We start from the raw sequence: 20,767 nt of genomic DNA, 5'->3' as shown, positions 1-20,767 counted from the left end.
CTCTATTGCCACATAATAATTGCTGTACATGCGTAATACATTGCGTATGTGGGGGTTTTAATACACAACGCCGCTATGAGAAAGAGCGGAGAATTAAAACTAGTCGCACTAGGCATGATAGCGTGCGTGAGATACACCATCATACTCAGTGCCCAATCACTGCCATATGCATATGGCTGTGGGAATCAGCTCTTACATGCATCTTACTCCACCACATTTGAAATTAAGACTGCCGTAGAAAAGGCCTCTCTTAATAAATCTTGGACTGTGTTTAACTCTGAGACACTGTGGGAGAAACTTGTTAAGACTGACGTTTTACAAGTTGGTTCTAAAGTATACCTGAGTTTTCAACAAGTTTTCTAAAATACACCAGGTTTTCCTTACCTGCTCATTTGCTGCTGTTTACCCCCTGTTACCAATTTTTAGGTTCTTCGTGTGGTCTTCCCATTTTTTCTGCGGCCCTGCTGTTTGCAATCTACTTTTATGGAGGAGGCATGTAGTAAACCTAGCATTCCAACAATAGTTCACTGTCCTGTACTTCCTTTCCCTCACTTTCCAAGCTGTATTGGACTGTCTCTGGTTCAGTTAGCTGGGAGCCAGTATATGAGTGCCCACCCCTCTGCCACCTCAGGATGATTCAAGTAGTCGGAGACACTCTGGCTAAATGATTAGTAAACCCAATACACACCTATTGTAACAAACAGGAGAAGCAGAGGTTGTGGGGAGTTTGCAAACACAGTGTCTGCAGATCTGTCAGCCTGTGAGTGCAGGAAGCAGCCATTGAAGATAGCCCCTCCCCCACATCCTAGTTACTACAGACACAGTAAATTGCAGAGGAGCTGTGGTAAAACAAAACCATTTTTAATGAAAGTACATTACAAGATTGATGAGACACACACAGGCTATTGCATAAGATGTTTGAAAATTTAGTGCCTTTTAGGGCTCATTCACACGGCTGTGTTGTCATTCGCGAGGGGTGACAATCGCGGATACCACAATCAAAATCTGTCCATGTGCAGCCAGCCTAAAGGTGGTTTCATATCTGCATTGGAACACCCAGCTGGAGGTTCCATCGCAGATCTGGCAGAAAATATTAGGAGAAAAAGCACTGCAGGCAGCGCTTTGTCTTCCGGGTAAAAGCCGGGCAGCTGAGCGGAAACTGGACGGACCCCATTATTATCAAGTGGGGTCCGTTCAGCACTGTATGGTTCTGTCCTAAGGCCGGCTTCCCACGGCCGTGACGGGCTCCACCGTGGAATTCCGCGGCGGAGCCCGGCACAGCACCCCCCAGAGACCCCAATACTTACCTCCCGCGTCTTCCGCCCCGCATGACGCTTGGCTCTATTGTGCATGCGCGCCAGCCACATCTTATGACATGCCCACAGCGTCACATGACGCGCCGGCCGCGTCATATGACGGGGAAGCAGTTTCACGCTATCTTCCGCTGTGCTACAGCGGAAGATAGCGTGACGGACGGCTTCCATTGACTGCAATGGAAGCCGTCCGCGCGTACACCCGTGGCAAATAGAGCATGCCGTGGGTGAGGTTGGGTGATTTCACGGTGTGGAATTCCGCGATGGAATTCCTCACCGTGAGCATTGAGCTATTAGGTTCAATAGAACCTAATAGCTGCGGGCAACGCGGTGGATTTTCGCCGCGTATTACGCGGCGGAAATCCGTCCGTGGGAAGGAGCCCTAAGAGAGAGCCATTTGGTCATAGGGATTCCCCTTTCCTGCTCTCCGAACGAAATAGAAAAGTGGAACTCCTAACACAGGTGTGAAACCACCCTAACCCCAAGTAGATCTGAGGTGTCAGAACTGAGATCCCATGATTATCTGAGGAGAAAGAGGCCAGGAGTTTCAGAAAGAAAGGAAAAACTAACCAACACTAGCTGACTTGTATATACGGGGTGGGATAGTTACATAATGAATGAAGAAAAATCACCGGAGTGCCCCTTTAATGATCTCATTGTTGACTGGTGTAGTGTAAGGACACTCGGCTTCTAGCGTGCAGGCTCACACACATATTGAGGGACAGTGCTGTGACTCGTCTTTCTTCCAGTCTTCTCTTTACTGTTTTGCAGAGGATAGATGTTATGCTGAAGTGATTTGCGAATATTTACAAAAAGGACCTAGAGGGTGGAACTACGGCTTGTTGGAGACTGAGAAAGATAGTACTATATATCCTGTAGGTTACTTATACTACTGATTTATGAAAACTCCCAAAAAATGATAAACAGGCTTTAAATAAACACATTAAAGAATAGTTCTACATTGTGCACAAATGTATACCCTTACATTATATAGTGTTTTTTGAGTGTATCTTAAGTAAACCCTATATACTTTTCAGAGTTCATATGTCATTGACCCCATATATGCAGAGAGAAGAATTACTTTTATACTTTGACATATTTGAATGTGAATGTAACAATTGATCTGTTACAGCGGTTTCATTTTATATCTATTTATTATCAGCTGCTTTTCTAAGTTTGAGTTCTTCTGCTTCCTTCCTCCACTTTTCTTTCTTTGCTAGGTTCAGACTGCTTAGTGTCTCGTGACGTGAAGCAGCCTGTAGAAGAGAAAAAAAGATACAAGCAAGTCACAGGTTAGGCTTTTTGGTTGTCATTATTAAAGAAATGCTTTGCGGAGATTTTCACATGTGAATTCCTACATGAAAGACAAACATTTAGGTTGTTGCTTATTTACTCTAGTTCTTAGTTTTAGAAAGCAAAAGCCTTTCTGGTTTCTGTGGACAACACTACTCACATTATATTGATCAGTTTTCATTAGTGGCTTCTCTTTTCAGCAGTCAATATTCTCTCCAGAGCTACATTCACAATTCTTCTGGGTTCTGACCTCAGCCCCTTAGTGACCACTAGAGATGAGCGAGCATACTCGCTAAGGGCAATTACTCGATCGAGTACCTGCCGCTTGGAAGAAAAGATTCGGCGGCTGGCGGGGGAGAGCAGGGGGGAACGGAGGGGAGATCTCTCTCTCCCTCTCTCACCCCCGCTCCCCCCTGCTCACCGCCGCAACTCACCTGTCACCCGCTCCGGCAGCCGAACCTTTTCTTCCGAGCAGGGAGATACTCGCTAAGGACAATGCTCGCTCGAGTAATTGCCCTTAGCGAGTATGCTCGCTCATCTCTAGTGACCACCCTATTGTGTTTTTATCTCCTGCCATTGCAGGATGTGTATGGAATAATATAGTGCTGCTATCTCCCTCCAAATCTGACAGCAGCATTTAAATCCCCCGAACGATGGTACGCCCACCCTCTCCATCCCCCGCGGTGAGATCGGGGAGCCGTGTGGGTGTCATAGCAGCTGGGGCTCCAGAGCTGTCATGGCAGAATGCCTATCAAGCCATCCCCTAGGGGTTGCTTGATAGGCTGCCTGTCAGAATGCAGTATAATGTAATGCTATGGAATTACATCATAGTGCATAAGCGGTCTAAGCATCGCATGTTGTAGTCCCCCAGGAGGACTACAAGAAAAAGTAAAAATAAGAACAATAACGTTTTAATAATTATGTAAAAAAAAAAGTTATAAAAGTAAAAAAAAAAACTTACCATATTTACAATAATAAAAATATAAATAAGAAAACAAAAATACATATTTGGTATCACTGCGTCCATAAAAGTCCGATCTATCAAAGTAATACATTATTTACTGCGCAGAGTGAACGTCGTCCGAAAAAAAAAAATAAAAACCACCAGAAATGCCCTTTTTTTGGTCACCCTCTTGCCAAGAAACAAATCTAATAAAAAGCGATCAAAAAGTCCTATGTATTCTAGAATGCTACTAACGGAAACTACAGGACATACCGCACAATATGAGCCCTCACACAACTATATCGACAGAAAAATAAAGAAATTATTGTGCGCAGAAGATGGAGACAGAAAATAATTTTAAAAAATATATATATCTTTAAAAAAATATATAAATAGTACAACAACAAAAATATACAAGTTTGGTATCATAGTAATCATACTGACCCATAGAATAAAGTTATCATGTTATCTTTGTTGCAGTTTATGCGCCGTAGAAACAAGACGCACTGAAAGATGGCGGAATGTCGTTTTTTTCCATTTCTCTCGTCTTAGAATTTTTAAAAAGTTTTTAAGTACATTATGTGGTACATTAAATAGCACCATTGAAAAATACAGCTTTGGTGAGAGCTGCACCCCCTCATTCAAGTGATCAGTGTGTGTGTGTGTGTGTGGGGGGGTCTTAGCAGCCGGACCCCTCATCAATTCTTTTCACATGTCTCTGACACGTTGAAAGTGCAGTTATTCTTTAACAGAGGACTACACATTCTGGGATGTGCATTTTACTGCAAGCACAATAGAATAATCTAATGTAGGAAAACTAAATTTCCAGAATACAGGGTAGCACAATACAATACATTATAAGATATGTAAGCTGTCAACAGTTTCCTAGATTACTAGCACAACATATTAGTACATAGAAATTATAAAAATGTGTTCAGTATTGTTATACACAAAACACATTTAATGCCAATGAACCACACATTTGCAATTAGTCATATTCTTATGACTCAGAAGTTCATCAGAAGGCTGGGTTCGGTTGACAATAGCCAGAGCCTATCACAAGTGGTATTTCCATATTATCATTTTCACTCACCAGCAGATGGCGCTTGACATCTTTAGATTTTACTGATTAATTCAGTCAAAGCGGTTTTATGTTGTGTCATGGTGCTTAGTGATTTCTAAATCCCATAATGTAGGCTTGTTTGCTATGTGATTGTATGGTGGCTCTCAACAGTGACATTTGCATCTAGATACGATACGTTAGAGAAATGAATGGCCTATCAGCTTACTTACCCTTTTACCAGATGCAATAACAGCAAAGCATGCTATAATAGTGGCTGCAATCATAAGGTAACATACTTGGATGCGTGCCTTGTTCCGAGCTCCCATCAGCTTTTCCACCCTAAGTATGAAATTGAAACGTGTAGCTGTGAAAGAAATATTTTCTTTTACTTGCAAATATATCTGTTTTTATGTATTTATTGTACCTTCAATAAGCCTTACTGGTGGGTAACTAAATGTCAGAAGTAGAGAAGCTGAAAAATGTCATTTTGTATTCAAATGTTTGGAATTCTTCATCTAACATCTCTAATTTTCATTTAATGGTGGGTGGAAACGAGTTGCTATGCTGTCTTTTATACACTGGACAGAGAAGAGCAGGATATTTTCTTCATCTCTCTGTAGCACACCCTCATTATAAAAACCATCATGGAGGACATTGTACAGCTGTACTGAGCTGTGTATATATAATTTCAGTAGTTTAATATACATACTATAGGGGCAGTACTGTCCTCTATCTTAGGGCTGTAATGCAGTTTCTAAGAAGGAGGATCAATCACTCAGTGTCAGGCCGCCTGCACACGTGTAGGTCGGATTTTGCATGCAGAATCCCGCAGTGAAGTCTGGCCCTGGCAGCAGCGGCGTCTGCGCGTACCTGCTTTCTTTTCTCTTCATCTGTACTGTGGATGGTCCACACAGCTCACTGTCGAACATGTGCAGTTTTTTTTTTTTTTTTGTTTTTTTTAAACTCCCATCAATTTCGGAAGGGCGACGGCTCGGACGGCTTCCATTGACTTCAATCGAATCCGTCCGTGCGTAATCTGCGCCAAAATGGAGCGTTCTGCGTTTTTTTCTCTGCGAGCAGAAAAAAAATTGCAATTGGATTCCACTCGTGTGCATGAAGAATTACTTTTTCATAGCAAGCTATGGGCGGTATTTGTTCCAGAACCCAGAGGTGGATGCCCGCTCCAGACTCTGCAATACAAATCTACCTGTGTGGAGGCGTCCTTAGTCCAAGAATTAGTAGAAGTCTGTGTGCTATTGTTTATTTTGTGTATTCTGTGATCTCAGTAGTTGTCAGACACAATAAATCACATCATCACTCTCTCCCCCACCCCTCTCACTCTGCAGGTGTAAAGGCCCCCTTAATCAGATTAGGATTAACATTATTTATTTACTTGGAGGAGAGAGGGGTGTTCAGAATGAAGCAATAAATAGTGCCAATGTGGCATTAACATTCCTCCTGCATCTCTAGCATATTTAGCAGATGGAGTGCAGTGATGCAAGCAAAGGGTCAACCGGCATATAACGGAGCGGTGTGGTATCTTTCATTAAACCTTGAATAAATGTTTATTTGGTGCTTTTTTAGTACATTGTTGCTTTTCTACCAAATATTTATGAAATCTATTGGCATGACTGATTTTATTTCTAGATATTGAGCTAAATACTACTGTCCTGGCACAGAGTAGTTTTGTATTCACCCAGCTTTTAACCATCCTGTTTCTGGAAACCAGGATTTTAAGCGTTAATTGAATATCAATGTGATAAAATAAGACTATGGGGATGATCAGTTAGTAACAGGATGCTGAAAAACTAGCCAGTGAATGATTTTCCCTTTTTAAAAGGGGTTTCCTGGGACTAAAATATTGATGACGTATCCTCAAGCTAGGTCATTAATATCCGATTGGTGAGGGCCCACAACTCAGGACCTCTGCCAATCAGCTATGGCTTTTTCTCCGTCCAGTAATGTCAGGGATTTGATACTATTCACAACCACACTGCTCGGTACTGTTGTACACTGCCCTGCATGATGTGCGAAATACAGACAGAAAGCAGAATCTGCTGTTCTTTGTATGCAGTGTATTGAACACAGTATAACAGCCAGGCTCCTCCCATCAGTCCTAAGAGGATTGATAATCAGACATTCAGCATGCAGAGGGGGAAATGGGGTAAAAATAAAGACTGCAAGTCATATAATGGCCAAAAATAATGTTGTTCCTCATATACATACGCACTAGCTTATTTTGAAAAGTTAGGTATACTTTAAAGCTAAAATTTAACAAATTTGTTGTGACCATGTGCAATGAAAGTTACCATGTAACCTCAGCCTCCTAACAAGCCTTTCCACTGAAGGAGTATGTCATACTACTATATCTGTGATTTTGTAAATAGATCATTTCCATTACTAGAAATTGAGTTATTGCCTTTGGCTTTAGAACAAAGAGAAAATGTCCAAATGGATGATTAACAAAGCTTTTAAGTTTAGATAAGAAGCAGATTCTGGCAGGATTTATATGCAGACCCTACTGCTAATTGTAACAGAAAGCATCATGGCCCAGAGATTGAGAAGATAGTCACAGGGAGCATTAGTTATCGTAAGGTGGTGGTGCTTAATATTCTAATATAGGTGTTTCAAAAATGGATAAACAGTCCATTATTAACATTTGTATAATTATCCTTTTTACCCGATGTGTTCAAATTAAAAGCATGTTCACACATTTCTTCTTTCACAAGTACATGCTGAAAATGTACATTTATGAAGTTAAGGCTGATAGCTGCAGGCTCAACAGTCATTTGGCTCTTTTATACAATATTCTAGTTATATAATACTACTTACACATACTACTTTTGTCACAATAAAAATTATCCATTCCTACTGTTGCATATTTTTTCAATTTTGAATGGAGTGGTGAAGCACAGGGATCTATACTGTTTCTGTATCTCAGACGTTACGGAAACATGGTCCAGTAGCTTGCTGTGTTACACTGTGTCTGTAAATCCCATTCATTTCTGTGGGAATTATGAAAAGCGTATAGAACAGCCTGTTCAGCTATTTACGCAATCTCAACCACCAGTGGCCCCACTGTGCGGGCTGAGATGGGAATACCTCTTTAAATTCCTGGTGGGCTGGTTGGGTCCTGGGGGCTGGTGGAGGGGAAGAAGTTTTCTTAATCTGTTTGGTGTAATAGCCAAAAATAAAAATACCTGTGTCTCTCCTCCTGTTCCTAGCATCTGCACTGTTCATGGGTAAAGCGAATATGTGACAAACAAGTGATCACATGATAGCTGTACCTGGAGCCCAGTGGGTGAACAGTGTAGCGCCATATGCGGACTGCAGATGCTAGGAAAAGGAAAAAAAGACACAGGTGACTATAACAGGTTTTGTTTTTTGTTTTTTTTTGCTGTATATAAATATCATGGACAAGGTCTGGAGACTAAGAGGGGCACAGTTATTGAGAGAGGACTGGGGGGCTGGGTCCTGTGGGGGGCATTATTACTGAGTGGGGCTATATAGGATATTATTACTGAGTGGTGGCCTGTATAGGGAATTATTACTGGAAGTGGAAGCCTATATGGGGCATTTAGGGCTTGGCGAATAATCTAATTACCATATATATTCGAGTATAAGACGACCTGAATATAAGCCGAGGCACCTAAGTTTACCATGAAACTGGGAAAACTTGTGACTCAAGTATAAGCCTAGGGTGGGAAATGCAGCAGCTACTGGTACTGCATACATAGGAATATTTCCTGCTGGAAGTCCCCTTGCCACTGAACACTGTGACAGCACTGTCACAGTGCTCAGTGACAAAGGGACTCCCCGTGGGGAGTAAAGAATCCCCTGCCACAGCTGTGGCAGAGGATCGCAGAGCTCTCCCATTGATTTCAATGGAGATGCCGCTGCTGGCATCAGAAGAAAAAGCGTGTCAGAGGAAAAAGCGGTGTTTCAAAGGTTCACTAAGAAGTTAAGCGCAAAGAATAAACTTTGGGAATTACAGCGTCATGTTGCAGAAAAGAAGGTTCAAAGACTGATGAGGTCTAAGAACCAGTTCAGACAGCAAGTAAAAGAAAAGAAGGTCTTGTTGAAGAATCCTGAAAATGAAATAAAAGGTTGGCTTAGCACCAAGAGGGATGCTGAAAAGTAAACAATGGCACGAGAAAAGCGCAACAGCAAGTTCCAACAACTGGTAGCAGGAATGAAGACCCATTTGGAGATTAATAAAAAATGAGATAAAAACAGTGAAGTGTGCCAAAGTACGTTTAGCAACTGACCTGCCCGTTAGAGGTAAACAGTTGGTAAAGAGTGGCAAAGTCTTGAGAGAAGCAATCACTCAGGTAAACAAGAATAAAGGCACTGAGCAACAGTTGAAGGCTGAGCAATCCTCCAAAGTAAAAGTGGCTGCTGAGACTGAGGAAGCCACTGAAGCAGAGACTGGAAAAGAGGCCTCAGAAGTGGCAAGTAAAGAAAGCTGTGTAAAAGAAGTTGCAGACAGTAACCACAACCAAGTTATTAGAGGCACACACCATACAAGGACTTAAAAGGAGGGCATTTAGTGAGAAAGGGTCAGCTAAGTCACAAACTAAAGAAAAGGCTGGGAAGGTAGTTAAGCTTGAGAAAGATGAGGTGGCAGCTGGGACAGTGCCAGTTACAGATCCTAAAAAAAGGTGCAGTGATAGCCCCACACATGGAGATCTCCGAACCTGGAGTTTTGACCCCAGAGAGGGGCAAAAGCTGTTATGTGGCCTATGGCCTTTATGAGGATGGGGGGATATGTGGGAGGGCAGTACACAGAAAGGCCTGTAGACGACTGTAGACAGGATTTCTGGTACTGCAGTGAAAGTGTTAAGGCCTATCGGTGTGGCAGGAAGCTACATAAAAGTCTGTTCCTGCCACACGCAAAGGGAGAATGCTGGCTGCTAGCCAGAGAGGCAGCGATAGAAGTCATGTCAGGAACTGGGAGTCTGCAGTCTGGTGCTGACCAGTTTGGGGACAGTCATGTCAGTCTGAAGGATAAGAACATCCTCCAGATGCCCTTGGGCGGGGTTAGTGGGTTGTGAACGCTGGACATTTTAAATTGTATATGAACTGTGTTACTGTTGTGCTGTGGAATAAATGCTGGCAGGTGCCAGATTTATAAGAAATCGCAGTCTCCTGGAGTATTCTTACATGGTTGGTGCCCATGTCCAGTCCAAGAGGTCGGCAATCCGCTGGCGAGTAAACAACCTTACCACAACTTTTTAAAGTCATACAGAAAGGAAATCACCAAATAAAGTTATACCACTGCAGCATCTGAGAAGCAGGCCTACAGCCGAGGAGATAGCGGAATAGATTTGGGCTCTTGTCACGGGGCTCATCTCTCCTGGGGGTAGCACAGGACCGGTCCAAGTTACCACTGGGGGAGTTTCACGGGGTAACACAAAGTGCGGTTTACCTTAAAGTTCTGTCACTTGTAACGCCACAGTTCCTTCCTCTACGGTAAATCCAGATTGTAGAAAAATAAGTCCACACACGGAAAATGTTTCAAAAGCAAAGCCGGGAACAGTAGACAGTGCTTGTTTACTTGAAGAGAACTATTTACAGTACAACAGTGGTATACACAAGCCAGCAGGAAAATGGTGCAGAACACAAAGGGGTGTGACAGGGAGGATTCACAGGATGATAAATGAATCCACAGTCTAAGTTATCTGTAGGGTTCTGTTTCCAGCCAGTCTCCTTCACTCTCTCCAACTCTCTACTGGTCAACACTTACATTTGGAAGACAGGCACTCCCAGCTGCATGGTGGCTCCTCTCTCTCTCTCTCTCTCTCTCTCTCTCACTTTCACGGTGTTTAGGAGTAACACTGGTATCTCCTGGGTAAAGCAGGCCCATTCTGGACCACACAGAGCAGATAGTATCTGTGTGGCTCACTTGCAGAACAGCATTCTCCTCTCCTCTCTCTTGCAAGCCCAGAACAGATCTCTCTGACTCTGTCTCCCTTGCAGAAGCTCTTGCAAACACTTATATATTACACAATTACATGACACACAACAACATACATTCTCCAGACATCTCACATACTAGACAGTTAACCCTTTCAGTGCTGGATGCAACATAGAAGACACTGACAACACAGACACAAGACAAATGCATTCACACTTATGGAGGGGCCCCATTAACTCTGGGCCACTACGCCACAACCATGCAAATCTGGTGTCTGGGATCCACATACATGAAATAATTTCTGAAGTCAGGTCAGATTATACTTGACAACTTCTATTTACTGTTATTGTATGTGTAGAAAAAAAATATTAGCTAACAAACACAATAGAAATTGATATGAAATGTTCCAGTCCTAAAAATGGTAATTCATATCCTTTTGAACACTATTCAGGTTTTATGTCCATTGCAAAATTTTAGTAAAATCAAAGTCATGTTGTTTGTGAAATATAGTGGCCTGGCCTGGTATTACAGCAAACTTCCTACTGAAGTGAAAGGGAACTTTGCCTGTAGTATCATGCCACTGCAGTGGGAACGGAACTGTCTTCTTCCTGCAGAAAACTGCTCAGTCCACAGCGGGGCATCCTTGCCAAGCTAATATTGATGGACTAACAGTTTACAACTGAACAAGTATTAAAACACGTTTAGATTCTTACGGAATTATTGGTGGAATGTCGTTTTCTGATTTGTATCTTCCAGTCCATTTAAGTACCTTCTTATCAAAGGGGCTTGGTCTGCAGCGTAGAATGTGGCTGTTTATTTCATCTATACACAGGAAGAAATTAACAAAAGTAGAGATAAGGTTTGTAAGGTAGATAGGTACCTTCTCTTTGGAGAGGACTCTAGTTTGGCTAAAATCATTAGTCCTGTTTCAAGGTCCTGTAATGGGCTGGACATTGACTTACAGGGTCGCTTACCTGCAGCTTCCTCTAAAACTTTTAAGACCACAGATTTGTTTGTTTTTTCTCTTCATCTTTACCTTCAAGATCCATAACTTTTTTATTTTTCCATCAATGTAGACATATGAGTTGCATGTTTAAATGTTACCATTTAACGTACTATATAATGTATCAAAAAGCTTTAACAATGTAAGTGGAGTGTTTGTTCTTACAATGTTCATAGTGTGGTAAGTGATTTTATAGCCTTATTCAATGGATCAGTACGAATACAGCAATATCACATTTTTATAGTTTTTTTTTAAGTTGTACTATTTTAAATACATAAAAAATTATTTTTTAAAAATAATAACTCCTTTCTGTCACAATATTTTGAGACCCATAAAGTTATTGTTTTTTAGTTGATGGGGCTGTGTGAGGTCATGTTTTTTTGCCGGATGAGCTGTAGTTTTTATTAGTACCATTTTGGGGTAAACATGACCTTTTGATAGCTTTTTCTTTAGCTTGTCTCTTAGAGATAGGGTGATCAGAAAAGCACAATTCTGGCATTCTGCATTTTTTTCTGACAGCATTCATTGTTGGGATGAATAATGCAATATTTTAATAGACCAGACTTTTACAGACACAGCAATGTTATTTTTTCTGTGTTTTGTTTTTTTTTATGGGAAAAAGGTGTTTAAACTTTAACATTTTTATATTTAGTACTAAAATACTTTCTTAAACTAGTGGGATTTTTTTAGTCTCTATAGGGAACTTGAACATGCAATCATTTCATTGTTTGTACAATATACTGCAATACTTATGTATTCAAGTAATATTGTCCTTTTGACGTCCGCCTATTTAACCCTGCAGCAGGCAGGGCTTAATAGGCTGAAATCTATTGCAGCTCCAGGAGCCTTCACCGATCAGCACCCCACAATCTCAATACAGGAGGTAATTGGGTAATAGAGGAAACCTCCTACCTCTGTCCATTCATGTAAATGCCAAGATCAGTTTAACCGAGGCATCTACAAAGTTGAGGGTAGGATATAAGATATTTCTGTGGTCGGGTGTCAGCTGTGTTTTACAGTTGGCATTCCCTGCATATGAGAATGGACTCTCCTCCTGAGCCCACTCCATACTAACCGCACACAATCTGATGTTAATTAACATCGGATTGTGCTAAAGGTTTAAAGTGGGGTGCACAACCTGCTGTCCAAGGACCACATGTAGCCCTTGAGGCATTCCATTTGGTCAGAGGCTTGCCTGTGTCTGCTCACATGTATATTTCATCTTAGAGAAGAGTGGAACAGGGACAGTTCAATGCTAATGGTCCACTGTGTGGCCAAATCTCGGATCCCCATTTATTAGTAGAATGGGAGTTTTCCTCTGTTGCACTCTAGAAAGTCGTAGATGAAGAAGTCTCACATGCATATGGCTATCGTCGCTGTAGTTTATGGGAGTTGTGAACTATTCAGCTTTTCCATCAAATAACATAAACTACAATAGAGCCAAGTATGTGCTGGTCTCCTCCTTCTTGGAGTGTGGACATGGGAGAAGGGACCCCTCTTTATCCCAATAGCCCCAGTTCTACTTCCATATAATGAAATCTTGTCAGCAGCACTCAACTATTACAGGGGGCTCAAAATATAAGATTATGAAAAGTCCATATGCCACGCCACATGTAGGTCAGAGCCAATAATCAACCAGCAATAAATAAAGAAAGTGGCAGCATACAAGGTGCAAGATATTCTTGTTATTTATTCCTCCATGAATGCTTGCACCTTGTATGCTGCCACTTTCTTTATTTATTGCTAGTTCTACTTCCAGGTCTCTGACATTTAGGATATGTTATTTTGACATGCCATAAATGTCTCCGATGGTAATAACCCTTTAAGTGTTTTTGTGGCTTTGGGAAGGGTTCACTCTGTGCACCCCTGCTTTAGAGAAAAAATCATATATAAGGGACAGCGCTCCAGCTCTGACAACACAGAAGCATAACCAGAAGAAAGAAAAACAGGACTTACCCGGCGTCAGTGGGATGACCTAGTTAGAGGTCCCCCACTGACACCTCCACGTCCTGGTCGGCGTATAACAAATCCACAGAAAGGCAAGTCCACATGTGTTTTTGCAATATCACGACGTGAAGACAGGAGAGCTAGCCTGGCAAGTTGTACCTCCCAAGGAGGTCTGCTTAATACCAAAGTGAACACCAAAAAATAATTTAAAAAAGGCTCGGCACTCTAGCAGGAAAAAAAACCAATATATTCCTAAAGATCAGTGTAAATGATCTTTAATGCCATAAATGCTCTCATACAACGTGTTTTGTCGCAACAACCGCAACTTCTTCAAGTACTTGAAACGCGTTGTACGACAGCAATTATGGCATTAAAGATCATTTCTTTCTTCTGAAACAGAACTAGTTTGCATACTTTTTGCTAGGGAGCCTTGACTGTAACAGTTGCTACACCGGCTGGTGGTCTTCGCTAGGAGAAACAGTACTCTCATAGAGATAAGCGTAATATGTGTGATTGATTGTAAGATTATACCTTTGTAATCAATGCATGTGTATTGTATAGATTGATTTTGCTGTCTTAAGTGCTGAGCAGCAGACTCCTTTTTTTAATGTAAGCCCAATGCATTTGGTAAAGTTGCTGTATTATGGAAAAGGGAGTCCTGTATGGATCTATATTATGACGCAGATTGCAGGGACTATTCTTTTATTTGCTCAAACTGCAAAAAATATTGTGCTATTTGGTTAAAAGGAGTGAAAGTCTGCAGCTGACACTATGACCTCCCCAGGCCCTCTTTCAGATTGATAAGCTGCTGTGTATTAATAGGAGAGCAGACCTCTGCTTGTAATATGTCAACTTTACGTAAGGAAGAATATTCAGGTGGCAGATTCATTTTAACCCTAGAGGGAAAGGTTTCACATATACAGCGCTTAATTGAGCATGCCGCATTTTTTATTCAGTTGGATTCTTAAAAAAAAAAAAACATATGAAATTAGAAATCTAGGGTGGTATAGTGAAGGGGCCGTTCTCTCCTATGGGTACAAAACAGAGCTGTAAGTTGGCTGTGTACACGAGACCTAAAATTTAGCATTTTAAAAAGTTTGCCCAGATGCAAACTACCTGTGGAACTGTCCCTTTTATTGATAACACTCCTATATTCTTACATAGTGTCATATTACAATATGTACCAACAGACCTATAAGTTTATAGCTTGTGTTTTGCCCTGATACTATAGGGAGCAATAGTATGTGGTTATTAATGTTGAAGTATAGGTTCTAAATTAAGGCGATAACAGAAGAAGCCGTCCCAGCAATACATGGGAGTTATATATATATATATGCTACTTGCCTGTACAAACAAGTAGAAATACAGTAACTACCTCACTTACATGATAGTGTGATACATTTTTGTTGGAGGCAGCTAGACACTATCTTTTCTGCATTTTGTAAGAGGTACTTAAGTTCTGTAATAGTTAGAATATATCTAAAATAATAATAATCAACTAAAACATATGTTCTCAATATGGTGATTTTTTTTCTGTCATTTAGTAAAATATTGAAATGTATTTCTTCAGCATTGTTTCTGTTGTCTCACTGCTATTAATCCTTACCTTTAGTACTGCTGTTTGTAGAATAGAGAGCAGGAACAATCTCCCAGTGTCTTGCTGGTTTTAGGGTTGCCGTCTGATGAGTAAATTTATACATGATCTTGGTTAATGTTAAGCATTTCTTCATTGACCCAATAGTGAACATAGTTCTATTCGATGAGCTTGAGCTTGATTTGTCTTAATATTCCCAGCTTGCAGCTAAATGGCATCATGGAAAGAGGCCAGATTTTTTTCTTTCACTCTTCAAATACGTCATTGCTGTATAGCCCACCCTCAGCTCTCAAGACTTTGTTGTTTTTTTTCAGAGTCCTGAGAAATAGTTTTGTTTTTTTCTTGTGACCTTACACTTTTATTTCAATGGATAAACAAGATCATATAAAATATGGGTTCGCTACATTCTATGACATATTCTGTAGACATTTGCCCCCCAAAAGAGATTTTAAACCAGGGAAAAAATACGTATAAGGCCGCCTGCAGACGGGCGGAAATTCCGCGGCGGGAATTCCCACAGAATTTCCGCCCCTGGAAGCTGCCATAGGATTGCATTAACAAACGCAATCCTATGCAGACGGCCGCGATTTGGCCGCGCGAAATCTCACGCAGCAAATCTCTCGCAGAGCCCCGCACAGAAACGTCACTCAGTGGCCGCCGGCTCCACTCTGCGCATGCAAGTGAGTGTCACGCTGCTCTCTGCAGACGTTCGGGTCGGGTCCCGCTGCGAGAATTCTCGCAGCCGGATCCGACCCGGCCGTCTGCAGGCGGCCTAAGATCTGTGTTTATGAGAGTATATATAAACATCACTGCTCAATTTCAATAAACAATTTTTTGAAAATGAACGAAATAAGCCAGTTTGCAATTAATATTGATTACTTTTGGTAAATGCTGTGATTTTATGACAGAAAACTTTAACCCTTTAACGACCACCCATGTACCTTTTGACGATGCCCAATCCCCTCTGTTTAAGCCTTTACATGATGAGGTCAATACGACCCGCAGCATGTAAAGTGCTGTTAGAAGGTCAAATGTATTTTTTCTATCGCTACATTTAAAGACCCGTAACATTTTTATTTTTTCATCAATGATGCTATGTTAAGGAGGTTTTTTGCAGTATGTTTTAATGGTAGCATTTTTTGATCTAAACAATTTTTTGATCTTTCTATTCTGTATTTCTGTGAGGCGACTTGGCAAAATTAGCTATTTTTGCCATGTTTTTTGTATTTTTTTTTCATGTGTTGCTCCGTGCGGGTTAAATAATGTACTAACTTTTTTACTTGGGTCATTACGAACACAAAGGTACCAAATTTGTGGTGTTTTTGTGTGTGTGTGTGTGTTTCTTTTTTTAAAATAAGGGGACAATGGTGAATTTTTGACTTATTTTTTTCTATTTTTTACTTTTAAATGTGGTCTCACTAGGGTACTTGAGATTCACAACTTTTCATTGTTCTTATAATACACTACTGTACTTCAGTATAGCAGTGTATTATAAAGCCTATGAAGCTCATTCAGAGGCTGAGCCCCATAGGCCATTGTACCTGGCAGACCTGAAGGCCATCCTCACACCTTTGGGTGCTAAAGCAACTCATTGGGACCTTGCAATTCCAACAACTCCTAGGTGCTTGATTTTTTTTTGACAATCAGTGCATGTGAGTATGTATGTATGTGTGTGTAATGATATTGTGGGAAGACAGCTCAGTAGAGCGCGGGTTTGCTGGGTGTTCGGCAGTCAGAGACAGACATGTTTAACCTCTTAGTGACGGCCCCATTGCCTTCTTACGTCCTCACTAAGTGGGCTTTAATCCTAGAGGACGTAGAAACATGCATCCTCTTAGGATTAAAGCCCTCTTGGCTGAGGACATGACAGCTCCATGCTGTCGATACCCGCAGGTAGCTGACAGCATCGAGCTGTCATCCTGGGCAGCGGGCAGTCCTCCCCAGCAATGCGATCGGCACTATCCATTGGATAGCGCCGATCGCAATAAAGTAAATAAAAAAGTTAAAGATTCAGCTGCCCTGATGGATCGGATCCGTCAGGGGAGCTGAAATTACTTACACGGTTTGTCGGAGGTGTCCCGCGGTGAATGGGTCCGCCAGGACCGGCACTGCTCTTCTGCGCATGAGCGCCAGACGTATGACATCACGTGCATGCGCAGAAGGCCGGGAGCCCCGCAAATTCAAAATCTCCTGGCTCCCAGCTCCTGAAGGTAGCTGGGAACCAGGAGATGTCACCGGGAACCGCGATCGCCGCTATCCAGTGGACAGCGGTGATCGCAAAAAAGTTTAAAAAAGTGAAAATAAAGTTCCAGTTTCACCTCCCCTCATGGATCCGATCCATGAGGGGAGGTGAAAATACTCACCTCGGGTCCTCCGCGATGTCCTGGTCTTCTGGGACCCAAAGTGCCCCTCTGCGCATGCGCACCCGATGTCAATCATCGGGCGCGTGCACAGAGGGGCTCGAGCCCTGGGAAATTCGAAATCCCTCTGCTCCTGGCTGCCATGTGTATCAAGGAGCAGAGGGATGTCACTGGAGAGATGATCACTGTTATCCAATGGATAACAGTGATCATTTCAAGTTAAAAAAAAGTGTAAAAAGTAAAAAAAAAAGTTTTAAAAAGTTTAAAAAAGTTAAAAAGAAAATTAAAAATTAGTTAAAAAAGCTTACTTTTCATCTTCCCCCACGGATCAGATCCGTGAGGGAGGATGAAATGATGTACCTAAGGCTCCCGGATTTATCCGCGGACCTTACCCCAGCTTCTGCGCACGCGCCCCTCGCCAAAATGTCAGACGCATGTGTAAAAGCCGTGGATTTCCAGGGTAATTTAAAATCTCCCTGCTCCTGGCTACAAAACTTAGCCGAAAGCCTGGAGATTCTATGGGGGTGGGCCGCGGTGAGTGGTTCTTGATCACGTGTACGCCGTTATCCAATGGATAATGGCGATCACGTAAAAGTAAAAAAAAGGTGAAGCTTCATCTCCCCTCACCGGTGCGATCGGTTAGAGGAGTTGAAACTTTTTACCGGAGGCCTCCGTATTTGCACCCCGACGCGATCTTCCTCCGTGAACTTTCCCGGATTCTGCACACGTGACCGCCGGCAAAACACCGGACACATGCGCAGGAGGCGGGGAGCTTAGGAAATTTAAAAGCTTCTTGCTCCCAGCGACCAATGGTCGCCAGAGCCTGGAGCAGTGACCTTGTTGAGCGATCGCCGGATTCCACATGCGTCTGATCCGCGGTAATACGCAGATCAATCGCATTGGATTACACAATTCCGCTCACATTAGTGGGTCGGAATTGCATAATCCACTCGCAGAAAAGAGAAAGCAGCAGATTCTATTTTACTGCGGATATCCACAACATAGAGACCATTGTGCTGTATGGTCGCAGCAATACCCGCAGCCCATACATAACTACATTGTGTACGGGCTGCGGGTGACAGTGACAGTGCGGGAAATACAAACAAAAAAGGGTGTACTGCGCATGACCACCTGTGTGAGTAGGCAGTTATGTGCAGTACATTACGTGGCCGTACGCAGGGTCACAGCCGGGCTTGCAGCTGGGATCTTCTGCTGGTCTCCGCAAGCGGATTCCACCTACGGCTGCGTGAGCCCGGCGTTATTCAGAGTGCTACCTATAATACGTAATTTACAAGAAGCCCCGGGAACGTTCGCCTTCCTGCAGTTCAAGGAGCAGCTTGTTGAGCGCCTTCTGTGTGAGCCGCCACATCTCATCAAACTTACGGAGACTTACAGAGCGCCACTTTTTACACCCCATACCTGCCGCTGAGGTCAGGAAATACCCCCCAAAAAGCACGAGAGGAGGGGGGATACCCGGTTTTATTGCCCCATGTACCCATCCCAACCAGCCTCTGTAATTACCCCTGTCTTCGGAAATACTACACAGTTCACATTATTACTTTGATCTAAGATTTGGGGAACGCCGAAAAGGGCGCGGGAGAGGGGGAGTGGTTAAAGGTGTCAATTTTTATTCCGTACAAGTGAGCAATTGGGCCTGGAATTTATTCAGTTGTGCCCTGCAATCCAATGGGTGTTACCTCCATTACAGGCCTTGAGCGTCGCAGGGGGAAGTTGTAATGCCTTCCTTGTCTTTCTATTGGCCAGAAAAGCGCGCTAACATCTCAGAGATGAAAGTGAAAGTAACTCGAACATCGCGTGGTACTCGTCATGAGTAACGAGCATCTCGAACACGCTAATACTCAAACGAGTATCAAGCTCGGACGAGTACGTTCGCTCATCTCTAGTCCTAAACTGCAATAATAACCTCACCAGTATTTTTATCTGTTTTCTCCAGTAAGGGACCAATTTTTGAGGACCTGGCTGTAGAGACTCCCATTGATCCTTAGAATAGCACAGTTGTTAACCCCAAAAATCGTGCAGTCATTTTCCACTAAAAATCAGAAGCACATTACATTTTTCATAATTTTCATTCATTTTAATGGAGAGCGACCAAACTTTTTAAACTATCACTTACTAAGATACCCAAATTCCATGCAGAAAGTAAACACTGAAACCAAATATTACAGAGGAATTATTATGGGCACTACAAGCATTGTTAATAAAATATGGTTGCACTACTTGGGCATGTGGTATTTCTATAAGATGCAACAAAAAAAAATTGCTAAAAAGTGGTTGTGTTTTATACAATGGAGTTCCCCATCCTGCAGCATCTCCTGAGTGCACAATATAGATGAAGGCTCCTGGTTTGAAGGACTTTTCTGATTCTATGATCATGTGACCAGATGCATTGGAGGAGTCATACTCAGCCAGCTTCAAAGCAGAGCTGGAAATTAAGATTTTTAGATGGCCAACTTCCCTCATTGATACTTTGTCTTAATGTACTTTTACACTTTGCAATAGTTGTTTGCCCAAGAGAAAGAACAAATGATACCATAGTTTGCTCATTCACTTGGGCAGCCAGTTTAAATACAAAGATACTAGTAAATGAGAATGACTAGGTGTGTAAACCAAATGATCAGCAAATGAGCCAACCTGTTTGTGGGTATATAGCTATGCTGTGTGTGTGTAGCAGTGCTGTGTGTATGCTTCTGCTCTGACCCCCGTTTATCCTGGCACTGAGAGCTAGCACTGCCTGCAAAGCCCCTTTAAATGTATTTGAGTGCTGTAGAAATGTGTTTTTGCTTGTACTGTATTAAACTGCATTGTCGTAGCCATGATGTATTTAATTTATTAAATGCCTGTGCATTTAATTTATTTGTTCGAAGTGCTGACTTTGTTGTTTTTTGTTGCTAAAATGATAAAAAAAAAGGCATACTTAGCTCCCCTGGGTCCCTGCAGCTCCAGCACGGTATCTCTTTTCTTTCACCAACACTCTATTTACAGGTTGCAGTCAGCCTTTTTATAGAATGTCATAGGCTGCTGAAGATATCAGATCTGTGATTGGCTGCAGCAGTCTCTGACATTCCATTCACTGGCTGACGCTGCAGCTTGTAAACAGATCTGGTGGGATCATAGATGTGATGCTGGAGATCTTGGACAGGTGCGTATAGGCATTTTATTATTTTTTTGGTTTGCCCAGCACCATTTAAAAAATTCACTTAAAAAATTCAAAAAGCAAAAAGGATAAAGCAGGACAAGCAGACACAATACAGACATTTACATGGATTGCAAAATGTAATGAGGTAGCTACATGAGCTGTTGCAGTTTGTTGGAA

The 20,767-nt window shown here is 42.1% G+C and overlaps 1 protein-coding gene across 1 annotated transcript; it reads right to left on the bottom strand.

Moving 5' to 3' along the window:
* Window positions 1-847: 847 nt before the first annotated feature.
* LOC136579967 (protein FAM162B-like) lies at window positions 848-15,227 on the bottom strand. Its single transcript, XM_066580136.1, has 4 exons — window positions 15,086-15,227; window positions 11,243-11,351; window positions 4,843-4,951; window positions 848-2,569 (listed from the first exon to the last, which is right to left on the bottom strand). The coding sequence occupies exons 1-4, from the start codon at window positions 15,225-15,227 to the stop codon at window positions 2,462-2,464; spliced, it is 468 nt and encodes a 155-aa protein (XP_066436233.1). The 3' UTR covers window positions 848-2,461.
* Window positions 15,228-20,767: the final 5,540 nt, after the last annotated feature.

This window comes from Eleutherodactylus coqui, chromosome 1 (assembly GCF_035609145.1).
Source record: "Eleutherodactylus coqui strain aEleCoq1 chromosome 1, aEleCoq1.hap1, whole genome shotgun sequence".
Lineage (NCBI taxonomy): Eukaryota > Metazoa > Chordata > Amphibia > Anura > Eleutherodactylidae > Eleutherodactylus > Eleutherodactylus coqui.
The sequence above is the reverse complement of the archived record's forward strand: the minus strand, read 5'-3'. Positions and strand labels throughout refer to the sequence as shown.

Bases quoted from the DNA above. Each gene is read 5' to 3' on its own strand.
- LOC136579967 (XM_066580136.1), bottom strand. From the start codon at position 15,227: ATGTTCACTATTGGGTCAATGAAGAAATGCTTAACATTAACCAAGATC. The intron at 11,352-15,085 runs GTAAGGATTAAT...TCCTGTGTATAG, and splicing joins TACAAACAGCAGTACTAAAG to ATGAAATAAACAGCCACATT. The intron at 4,952-11,242 runs GTAAGAATCTAA...TTTCATACTTAG, and splicing joins GACATTCCACCAATAATTCC to GGTGGAAAAGCTGATGGGAG.